We start from the raw sequence: 12,078 nt of genomic DNA on the forward strand, positions 1-12,078 counted from the left end.
TTGAATTAATATGCAAATTAGGCTGAAGAGCTATGGTAGATCTGTAGCCTCCGTCACTCCAGCTCTATTCCCCTCCCAGAACCGCCTCCTCCTGGTTGACCGACAGCCGCTATGCTATTTGGATTCGGGGAAAGGAGCAGTCAGTCTAGCAACGGGAGGTGACCCTGTTCAGGGAATAGAGCTGGAGTGACAGAGGCTTCAGAACTACCATCGCGCGTCAGCATTTTATTGATCAGTAAGGGAGGAACGGACTTGACCATGTAAATGTATTTCTGGATTGGTCATTGAAAGAGCTACAAACACATATAAAAAGTTTTGGGGGGGGGGGTGAAATCCTCCTGAATGATCACCTTTTTAATCCATTAGTGATATTTGGATAAATAAAGGAGGACTAATGCTTTTAGAAATGCTACAGAGAAATGATGAAAATTAATTTCCCTCCATCACATTACTGCTGATAACAGATAGAAATAGATCAGTCCAACGATGTATCCTGCTGTCAAGATAATTCCCATATCATGTACGTAGGCTTTATGAAAAATAGAACTGGACTTAGCAGTAAACTGCTTTCTAGGAATCCCCCACAGTGGCATTATGGAAGGTTGGACTCCATGTCCTAATTAGGGACAGGAAAGAGGATAAATCTGTTGCAACCTCCGAGTATTTTGAAATAACCAGACCAGCATGAATGCTCTAATTATTTAACACCAAGGAAAACATAAGACAACGAAGGTATATCCGTACTGTCATGGAGGGTTTCTAGAAACCGAATTACTGCTAGGTCTAATTCTATGTTCCCAAATTCCTCTCCACGACACCACAGGGCACCATAAATGCATATTCAGGGTGGGACAATAGCATGGAGAACATTTCATCCATATGGAAACTTAAGATATTAAGGAAAAGGTATGGACGGAGGACCAGGTAGCAGATCTGCACGATGGAGACGTTCGCCCACGCAGTCTAGGTGGCTCTGATGGAACGAGCCTTTAATATCTTTGGAGGAGGCAGATCATGAGCTTGGGAAGGGTTTCTTGATCCAGGCGGTAATGGTATTTTTTAGACATTGCCTTGTCTTTATTAGGTCCACAATAACGAATGAAGAGATACTGATCTATTCTGAAAGCATTAATTCTTTTGTGGTACTGGAGAATTAGTCTACGCACAACCCATGTACAGCTCCCATGCACTTCTCACCTTCTTAAAAAACCTCAGCCCATCTTGCCCAAACACACTGCACAAAAAATCTTCATACAATTCCAAAAACTACTTGCTCTTTATCTTCCTGCTCCTACTGATTTCAGGGGACATCTCCCCCAACCGCGGTCCACCATCCCCCAACCTCAACCCCTACCCTACCTCACATCGAAACCTTAATAATCTTACTAATATTATTTGCACTCCTTCATCTCCTTCTTTCAATTGTGCCCTTTGGAATCCACGGTCTGTATGCAACAAGCTTCCTTTCCTACACAATTACTTTCTGAAAAACTCTCTGAATCTGTTGGCCCTCACGGAAACCTGGATTCAGGATTCTGACACTGTCTCTCCTGCTGCCATTTCCCATGGTGGCTTACAATTCTCCCATTCCCCGAGACCGACAAACAGACCTGGTGGTGGAGTCGGCATACTCCTGTCCTTACAATGCACTTTCCAGGTCATCCCCCCAGTTCCATCACTCTCATTCCCTTCTTTTGAAGTCCACACCATCAGGCTCTTTCGTCCCCTCTCCCTCAGAGTAGCGGTCATATACCGGCCCCCAGGCTCACTCACCCACTTCCTGGACCATTTCTCTGCCTGGCTGCCGCACTTCATGTCCTCAGAACTACCAACCCTTATCCTGGGAGACTTCAACATCCCCATTAACAGCCCCACTTCCACATCTGCATCCCAGCTTCTATCACTAACCACTTCTCTAGGCCTCTCTCAGCTCTCAACCTCTGAAACACACAAAGACGGTAACACCCTGGACCTGGTTTTCGCCCGGCTCTGCTCAATCTCCTACCTAGATAACTCACCGCCTCCCCTCTCTGACCACAACATTCTCTCCTTTACACTCACAAATCCTCGCTCACTCCAGCACCCTCCTACCTACCATTCAGTCAGAAATCTACAAGCCATTAACCCTCATACACTTTCAGACTCCCTACACTCATCATTGTCCCCAATCTCTTCTTTGTCCTGTCCTGATCTGGCTGTACATCACTTCAATGACACTCTTAGAAGCACCCTTGACCAAGTAGCTCCCCTCACCCTCAGAACCTCCAAACACAGAGTGAAACAGCCCTGGCTCACATCGCAAACCCGATTTCTCCAGCGATGCTCTAGGTGTGCTGAACGCTTATGGAGGAAAACACGCACACCAGAAGACTTCATACACTTCAAATTTATGTTAAGGACATATAACTCTGCCCTTCACCTCGCCAAACAGACCTACTTCACCACCCTGATCTCCTCACTATCCAACAACACCAAGAAACTTTTTGACACCTTTCACTCCCTCCGCAGGCCAAAAGCACAAGCCCCTATCGCAGACATTTGCGCTGATGAACTTGCCTCCCACTTTATAGAGAAAATAGACAATATCCGTCAGGAAATCCGCTCCCAATCACCAAATTCAGTGACTCCCATCCCTCCCTGCATTTCCCCTGGCTCACTCTCCACATTCGATCCCATCACAGAAGAAGTCTCCAGGCTCCTCTCCTCTTCCGACTACATGCACAACCGACCCCATTCCCTCACATCTCCTCCAGTCTCTCTCTCCAGTCGTCACAACTCACCTAACTACAATCTTTAATCTCTCCCTCTCCTCTGGCATCTTCACCTCCTCCTTCAAACACTCTATCATTACTCCATTACTAAAGAAACCCACCCTCAACCCATCCTGCACAAACAACTACAGACCAGTCTCCAATCTCCCCTTCATCTCTAAACTCTTGGAGCGCCAGATATACTCCCGCCTTACCCGTTACCTCTCCACTCACTCCCTCCTAGACCCTTCACAGTCCGGTTTCCACCCCCTACATTCGACAGAAACTGCACTCATCAAAGTGACCAATGACCTTCTGACAGCAAAACGTAATGGTGACCACTCTCTGCTCATTCTTCTCGACCTTTCTGCAGCTTTCGACACTGTTGACCATCCTCTCCTACTCTCTAGGCTCCAGTCACTAGGCATTAAGGACACTGCTCTTTCCTGGTTCTCCTCCTATCTTTCCGACCGCTCCTTCAGTGTTCTGTTTTCTGGCTCCACTTCATCTCCTCTTCCTCTCGCTGTTGGGGTACCTCAGGGCTCAGTCCTTGGCCCCCTTCTCTTCTCTCTCTACACGGCCCCAATTGGACAGACCATCAGCAGATTTGGCTTTCAGTACCATCTTTATGCTGATGACACACAACTGTACACATCATCCCCTGACCTTACCTCCGCTGTACTACAGAATGCCACTGACTGTCTGTCTGCAGTCTCCAACATCATGTCTGCTCTCTATCTGAAACTCAACCTCTCCAAAACTTCTGCTCCCACCATCTACCAACCTCCCTAAATCTGACATTTCCCTCTCTGTGGGTGGCACCATAATAACACCCCGACAGCAGGCACTCTGTCTGGGTGTTATGTTTGACTCCGATCTCTCCTTCACCTCCCATATACAATCTCTTGCCCGCTCGTGCCGCTTACACCTAAAGAACATCTCTAGAATCCGCCCTTTTCTCACCATGGAAACAACAAAAACTCTCACTGTCGCCCTGATCCACTCCCACTTGGACTACTGTAATGCTCTATTAATTGGCCTCCCTCTCACTCGACTCTCCCCTCTCCAGTCTATCCTTAATGCAGCAGCCAGGGTTGTCCATCTGGCTAATCGTTACTCAGACGCATCCGCTCTTCGCCAGTCGTTACACTGGCTGCCAATTCATTACAGGGTACAATTCAAAGTACTTGTTCTCACCCACAAAACTCTCCACAGTGCGGCACCCCCTTACATCTCCTCCCTCATTTCTGTCTATCGGCCTAACCGACCGCTGCGCTCTGCAAATGACTTTCGACTAACCTCTGCCCTAATCCGCACCTCCCACTCCCGACTCCAAGACTTCTCCCGTGCTGCGCCAATTCTCTGGAATGCTCTACCCCAAGATATTAGGACCATCCACAATTTGCATAGTTTTAGGCGCTCGCTCAAAACACATTTGTTCAGAGCGGCCTATCACATTCAGTAATCAAAGTCATGTTATGTTTGTGTGTGTATGTGTGTGTGTGTGTGTGTGTGTGTGTGTGTGTGTGTAGCCCATTCACTATCTCCATCTAACCCCCACCCCCTGAAGATGGCTGGACCATCATTGTAAATACATCATTGTAAATACAAACCTGTGCTTTGTATCTCCCCCACCTCATTGTAGATTGTAAGCTCCACGAGCAGGGTCGTCTTATTTCGCTTTAATTATTGTATTGTTAACGTTGTTACTTATGACTGTTGTGTTTGAAACTGTTCAACTGTAAAGCGCTGCGGAATATGTTGGCGCTATATAAATAAAGATTATTATTATTATTATTATTATTATTATTATTATTAATGATGAACGGAATACTTCTCCTTTATTGTTGGACGAATTTTGCCAAAATAGGGTGGAGAGATTCCATGAGAGATACATGGAACTCCAAAAAAAAAAAAAAAAAAATATTTTTTAGATAGATAATAAATCCATTTTTTTTGTAAGTAGGGTTCTGTAGTAGAGTGTGCCTGGAGTTCACAAACACTTCTTGCTGTAGTGATGGCTACTTAGAATAAAGCTATGTATCATTAATAAACTTCAAGATTGAGTTAGGCCTTTAAGTGCAATGTTTAAGTACTAAGATGGAAGCAGACTAGAGACCCTATGAGATAAACGGCTGGTCGCACTCTTAACCATTTTATCCATCCATGATTTACCAGATGTTTACCGAACTATGAACATACGGGCAAGACTTCTACTTTTAGAGTACTGGGCGTGGGACCTTTTTCTAACCCCTTTTGGTGGAAATCCAGGATTCAGGAGAGGTCTGGATGTAAGGAGTCAGGTAGAGTATCAGGACATCAGGATACAGTTTTCAGAATCTTATTATAAACGACATTTGGGACAATTTTTTCCTCTTTGCTATAGAGTAAGGATGACTGCCTCAGAGGGACCTTGGGTTTATAGAATTAGGCTTTCAACTTAGCAGACATGTTTTCTAGATTTGGAATACAAATGGGTTCCAGTTTTAGAAAGCCCTGAGGGATTGGAAGAATCACAACAACCCAGTGACCTGAGCTTTTTCTTCTTGAAAGAAGAACAGGAAAAAAAAAATACATCGACCAGGCTGATTTTCAGTGAAGGGCTAGAGCGTCTACCCCATACATGGATCACTGGGAACCAAGGTGAAGAAAAGAGGTGACTTGGTGACTATGGGGAGACAAACAGGTCTACATCTGGATAGATCCATCTACTACTTATCAGGTAGAAGACGGAGTTTTCACCTCCAGTTTCTCAGGCCCAGAATGTGTGCTTGTATGCTGGCGGAAGTGCACATGGGGCGAAAAAAAAAAATATTTTTCAAGTCCAAGAAAAAGTGTAAGATACGATGTAGCACAAAGAAAGTGATGAAAAAAAACGTGCAAAACTAAAAATAGTATAAAATTCCAAGGATGATAACGTTTCATCAGTAAGGGTAATTACTCCCGGCACTCCAAGTATGTGGTGGTACAGTTCTGTTCAGATGCTGCCGCACACAGAAGACAAATAACATGGAAGGCTTAATCAATATCAGTCCCTGCGAGTTTTCTGGGCGGAGGCGGTGTGTTATGAAAGGTTAATGTGATATCATAGTGGGGGGAATAGATCGGCAGGACCTCATCAGCGCGGGGAGCTGTCGGAGTAATCTCATTCACACCAGCAGAGAGGTGACAGGACGCAGACATGTGGTGACAATGTGCAGAGCAGAGAGGTGCTGTGACCTAAATGTCAGCGGAGACTGTAAGCATCGCTGCGAAACACACAGGCTGGGGCTGACACGGCTAATGTGGATTAGGGTGCAGCGAGGCAGCAAACATACAAGTGCCAGTGATCGACAGCCACTTCACCAGACCTTCTCCGTCCTATTACAGAAGGGCTCGATGGAGCCGAGAATCCATTACCGCCCATACAATAATCCAGTCTCACCCCAGTAAAACATTAATTCTGGAGATAATGGAACCTTCTCTTGTGTCACACTCAGAAACCTACCAATAATAGGACAACCAAGTGACTGTCAATAGGACAGGACATGGCCCAATGGGGTCAGCAATAATTGGATCACGTCAGATTGTGAAGGGACACATCACTAAGGTGAGTAATTAGCTGTCAATTAATTTACACATTTTGTTGCTCACCTGTCCTAGCACCAGAGTCTTAATTTTACCCCCATCAGCCAAGTTAACGCACACTGACTACAACCCTCATCAGTCACGATCAATCCAAACTCTTCTATTTCAGGGCCAAAGGGTGCCTCCTGACTATCTCATCTCAGCAATGCCACACACCTGGCTCTGCCTCGTCAATGTGCTAGTCGCTATACCCAGTTCTACTGTTCCAAGGTGATGTCTGTACACAAAGCTCTGCTGAGTCAAGGTGCCAGCCAGCCGACTCAACTCTACTGTTCCAAGTTGATGTCTTCACATTCTACTGCTGCTGTATCAAGGTGGCTTTTTGCATAGTTGGCTCTGCTGTTTCAAGATACTGTCTACACACACACACACACGACTCTGCTGTCAATGTGCGAGATCACAAACTCAGCTCAGCTGCATCAAGGCACATAACTGAATAACCGGCTCCACTATGTCGCTCCGAGCGCAGACCAGCGTATCCAGCTCTGCCGCTCCGAGCGCAGACCAGCGTATCCAGCTCTGCCGCTCCGAGCGCAGACCAGCGTATCCAGCTCTGCCGCTCCGAGCGCAGACCAGCGTATCCAGCTCTGCCGCTCCGAGCGCAGACCAGCGTATCCAGCTCTGCCGCTCCGAGCGCAGACCAGCGTATCCAGCTCTGCCGCTCCGAGCGCAGACCAGCGTATCCAGCTCTGCCGCTCCGAGCGCAGACCAGCGTATCCAGCTCTGCCGCTCCGAGCGCAGACCAGCGTATCCAGCTCTGCCGCTCCGAGCGCAGACCAGCGTATCCAGCTCTGCCGCTCCGAGCGCAGACCAGCGTATCCAGCTCTGCCGCTCCGTGCGCAGACCAGCGTATCCAGCTCTGCCGCTCCGAGCGCAGACCAGCGTATCCAGCTCTGCCGCTCCGAGCGCAGACCAGCGTATCCAGCTCTGCCGCTCCGTGCGCAGACCTGCGTATCCAGCTCTGCCGCTCCGTGCGCAGACCTGCGTATCCAGCTCTGCCGCTCCGTGCGCAGACCTGCGTATCCAGCTCTGCCGCTTCGTGCGCAGACCTGCGTATCCAGCTCTGCCGCTCCTTGCGCAGACCTGCGTATCCAGCTCTGCCGCTCCGTGCGCAGACCTGCGTATCCAGCTCTGCCGCTCCGTGCGCAGACCTGCGTATCCAGCTCTGCCTCTCCGTGCGCAGACCTGCGTATCCAGCTCTGCCGCTCCGTGCGCAGACCTGCGTATCCAGCTCTGCCTCTCCGTGCGCAGACCTGCGTATCCAGCTCTGCCTCTCCGTGCGCAGACCTGCGTATCCAGCTCTGCCGCTCCGTGCGCAGACCTGCGTATCCAGCTCTGCCGCTCCGTGCGCAGACCTGCGTATCCAGTGAATGGAGTACAATGTAACTAAAACTTAGTCCTGGAGATAAAAGAAATGTGAAATCTCATGATTTTCATTTTGGACACCTACATGCTGGAAAGAAAAGTATTAATAAACACCCCCGCGTAGTTATAGGTTACCCATAAGCCTGTGTCACCAGATGTCACCGCAGAAACTTCCGTACCCCACTGAATCCGCCCTGTTCACACCACGCTGTACTATGACAGCTGTAATAAGCGCATACTGTTATGCGGAGTTCAACTTTAGTTTCGGCAGTAATTGAGCAATGATTCATTAGTGGTTTAATGTCGTTCCACAAATAGCAAACGGAGAACAAAGCAGAAAGAAAATCACAGCCAAGAAGCAGGACAGTGACATTACATTCCCAATAGGAGTCCGATGACGAAAGCCTGTAAATAATTAGAGAGAACGGCCGCCGGCATATACTGCAGATACCGGTGCCCATACTGTGAATTGGGAACCATGTCTTAGCCAAATTCAGGATATTAATCAGTCCCATTGATCCCGCTGTATAACCTCCGGCCCCCCACCATGCCGCCTGCCTTTACTAACATGACTGAATGGCCAGTGGTGCTGAGCTCCCCAATACCAGCACGATCCTGTAATAGGAGCCACAGGGGTAACAAGTCAGGTCAGGACATTTCTTTCCCCCATCACCTGTGAGTGATATTGAGAAGCAGAAGGAACCACAGCAACTCAGCCACAAAGAAGTGGAGACTTCGTAACGGTACAGATCGGGGTCACAGAGTGCTGAGGAGCCGAGACCAGAAAAGTCACCAACACTCTTCTGACTCCATAACTCCAGAGTCCAGACCTAATCTGGTAAAAACATCAGCAAAAAACTGTGCCCATGCCAGGAGCTTAATGGCCGAGCAGCTGCATGCAGCCTTACATCACCAAGCACAATGCCGAGCATCAGATATAGTGGTATAAAGCCGCCGCCACCAATGGACTATGGAGGAAATGTGTTCTGTGCAGTGACGGATCACACTCCTCTATATGGCATCTGGTGGACAAGTCTGGGTTTGGGGAATGCCAGGAGAACGTTACCCGCCTGACTGCATAGTGTCTGCTAGACAGTTTGGTGGATGAGGGATAATACTATGAGCTGTTATCAGGGACCGGCTTCGGCCTCTTAGAATCTTAGTCCTTCAGCACAAGACATTGTGGACCATTGTAGCTTCCAGCTCTGTGGAAACAGTTTGGGGAAAGTCCTTTACTGTTCCTTATGACTGTGGCCAGTGCACAAGATGCATACAGACATGGTGGGGGGAGTATGGTTGAAGAAGATGATGAGCAGCTGCACGAGACCCAACCTCAGCCCCATCCAACACCTGATGAACTAGTTCGGAGGATGTGATCCCGGCCTTTCCCCAACATCAGTGTCTGACCTCACAAATGACCTTCTGGGTGTAGGATGACGCCTCCAAAATCTTGTAGAAATTCCTCTCCGAAGAACAGGAGCTGCCAAGTGGCTGACTCCATATTGATGTCTATGGATGCAGGATAGGAGGTGATGAAAGCCCCTGTGGGTCTAATGTGACGGGGTCCTAACACTTGTGTCCATACAGAGGACGACCCGAAAGGGAACAAACCCACCAGCAGCCTCCATCTCCTGCCTCATGAGTCTGCACACTCACCCTATGTGCTACTGGAAGACCTTGTTCTTTTCATGGTGTCATTTTGGTCCATCACCCCCAAGATCAGCTCATCCCCCTCCTGAAATATTCAGTGCTGCTTGGGGGACGCACCTCCAACAAGATTAGCATACTTGTTCCCTGAAATCCTCTGTGCTGCTCAGTATTCAGCTGGGAATAGCACACTGAGGCACGTTGGAGAATAACTTCCATTACTGGTATATATATACATTAGTCGGTGTTGGAAGGGTGGAAATTCCATGAAGACAAAAACCTAGGAAACACGAAAATGATGTTGCATGAACGATGCCTCATTGTGCGGTGGCCGCTGGCATCGTCTCATCCTACGCCACTTCGAGTAAACAAACGTAAAAGTAGCAACGGCGGATTGTAAAGTGATCTGTTGTCAGCCCCGGGCCTGTGACTCAGACGACCCTCCCAGTACAGCGCAGCCAGCCTTAATGAGGGATTAAACCAACGCCGTGCAGAAAGACACACAGCTCTGCTCCGAGCCCGGGGGCCACTGCCAGCACAGAGCACAAGCCCCCAAATGAGCCACGGTCACCCCAACTGACTGTAGCTCATCAATGGGCAATCCCATCTCTGACAGTTATGGTCTATGCACATTTAGGACTCATGGGCAAGGGTCTCAGAGATGGACCCCGCATCGGTCTTCAGGATGGTACTAGGAGTGCAGAGGGGGGTCTATGGCGGTCAGAAATCTCAAGTCAACAGGGTAAGACGCACCTATGGGGAGTGAGCTGGGGCCCTGTAGTAACAATAGAGGAGTGTCTAGAAGACATTTATAGCATTAATTTCTAACGCGTATCAGAGTCCAACTGACCCCTTCATCAGTTCATAACCAATTCAATTTGTGAACTGTCCTGATGAAGGGGTCAAATTGACCCCAACACGCAATGATGCTCCTTTACTGAATAAAGGATACTTGCCTGCCACCATCCCTTCCTGCTTCTTAGGTCATAATTATCAGATTGAAAAACTTTCAAGAAGGATCATACAGCCAATCTGATATGGGTTTTCAAAGTATGTATAACGGCCTCATCCGGTCTCAGATATTCATTTAATGTATGCAGTTTGTATTGTGATATCTGGAGACAGGTCCGCTGTAAGAGTTATTAACAGCTCCCCCTGTACACCAGGACAAAGCAAGACTAGGGTGGAGCACCAACGGCCATATGGGATGCCCCCCTTTTTTTCCAGTGCCAGAACATCCTCTTGTAGGTACTAAAGTAACATTTTTTTTTTGCCACGTCTCCTTTTTCCTAACGTCTTAGTTTAGGCATCATTGATAATCTGAACCTAAAAAGTCTCACAGAAACAAAGCTTAAAAAAGATAGAAAATTGTGTTTCAATTCCTCACTCTTGTCAACATCTCTGCTTGCTGTAAGTAAAGGGTGATATTCTTGTTTATAGCCAGAGGCTGACAATCTAACATGACCTAAACTCTGCTTACACAAAGCCTCAGCCAGGACACGACTGACCTATGTAGACCAAGGCCAAAATTTGAGACATCTTATAAAAATAAACTTACAAATAAAATTTCTCCTCCCACACCGGGTTCAGGTTGCCATATATCGTTTTTGTTCTCTTCTTGGTTTTGCCCACTTGTACAGTGACGTAGGGGTCGCTTGAACCCGTTTTGTCCTTGGCTTGAAGACCCTGAGCACAGAGAACTAGAAGGAAGAGGACACTTGTGTAAGACACTTATTCCGCTGTGAGATTACGATGACATTTCTGTTCTTCCCCGAGAAGACAGACCTAAGCCTAGCTTAAATTTTCATCTCTATTACTTACTAAGAATACCATCTTCTTTGTGAAGACCACCCATATTTGAACGCAGGTTTGGGTGGTAGACACCATAGAAGAGGACAACCTCCTCACCTGTGATGGTGATCTTGGCAGACCACTTTGACGTGCCATCCAGGACACTTTGCTTCACGGTCTTCATCTGCTGGGCATGGAGAACCTTGCTCACAGTGAAGACATCTCTGATGACCTCAAAAATCTCAGGTTTGTTTCTTTCCCTGATCTTCATCCGATCCTTCATAGCCATGATGATATTCTGGGTGCGATCCTCTGCTCCATGCTTGGAGCTCTTCTCTGCTGCACCTGTGGAGACATCATTGACCAGTACACATGAAGCATGGATGTCCACAAAAGAGTTTCTAAAAACTCAAGGACTTGTTGTGCTCTCATCTTCATTTACATCTTATACTCCAATCACAACCAGAGCTGCATTCAACACTTTAAAATCACTGACATCTACTCCTTATTCAGTGTCTATACAGGGGCCAATTTTGTAGGAGACACTTTACAATAATTTGTAACTCAGGTGGCAAAGATATATGGTCCTGCAACTGGATATACTGTAAATGCAGCTTTGGATGCAACTGGAGTACAAGCATGAATTTCAAAATACTTCAAAAACCTTAGAAATTGATCAAGCATTAGGGTATGTGCACACGCTGCGGATTCTGCTGCAGATCCGCAGCGGATTTGGCTCTGCGGGTCCGCAGCAGATTCTGCTGCATTGTACAGTACCTTTATTTCCTATGGAAAATAATAAACGCTGTGCACATGCTGCAGATTTTTCCGCGCGGTTTTGCTGCGGGTTACAATCCGCAGCATGTCAATTCTTTGTGCGGTTTCCGCTGCAGTTTCA

The 12,078-nt window shown here is 47.5% G+C and overlaps 1 protein-coding gene across 7 annotated transcripts in view; it reads right to left on the reverse strand.

Annotated features, from left to right (window-relative positions):
- UNC13B (unc-13 homolog B) overlaps positions 1-12,078 on the reverse strand; it is a 409,040-nt gene that overhangs the window by 128,423 nt on the left and 268,539 nt on the right. For all 7 annotated transcript variants that reach the window (XM_073553139.1, XM_073553142.1, XM_073553141.1 and 4 more), the window contains 2 exons: positions 11,298-11,525; positions 10,948-11,089 (listed from right to left, as the gene is read on the reverse strand). In XM_073553139.1, coding sequence (XP_073409240.1) covers positions 10,948-11,089; positions 11,298-11,525 — 370 coding nt within the window. The remainder of the gene's footprint in view (positions 1-10,947; positions 11,090-11,297; positions 11,526-12,078) is intronic.

Source organism: Dendrobates tinctorius, unplaced genomic scaffold (assembly GCF_039654945.1).
Source record: "Dendrobates tinctorius isolate UK_male_01 unplaced genomic scaffold, ASM3965494v1 ptg000197l, whole genome shotgun sequence".
In the NCBI taxonomy this organism is placed as follows: Eukaryota; Metazoa; Chordata; class Amphibia; order Anura; family Dendrobatidae; genus Dendrobates; species Dendrobates tinctorius.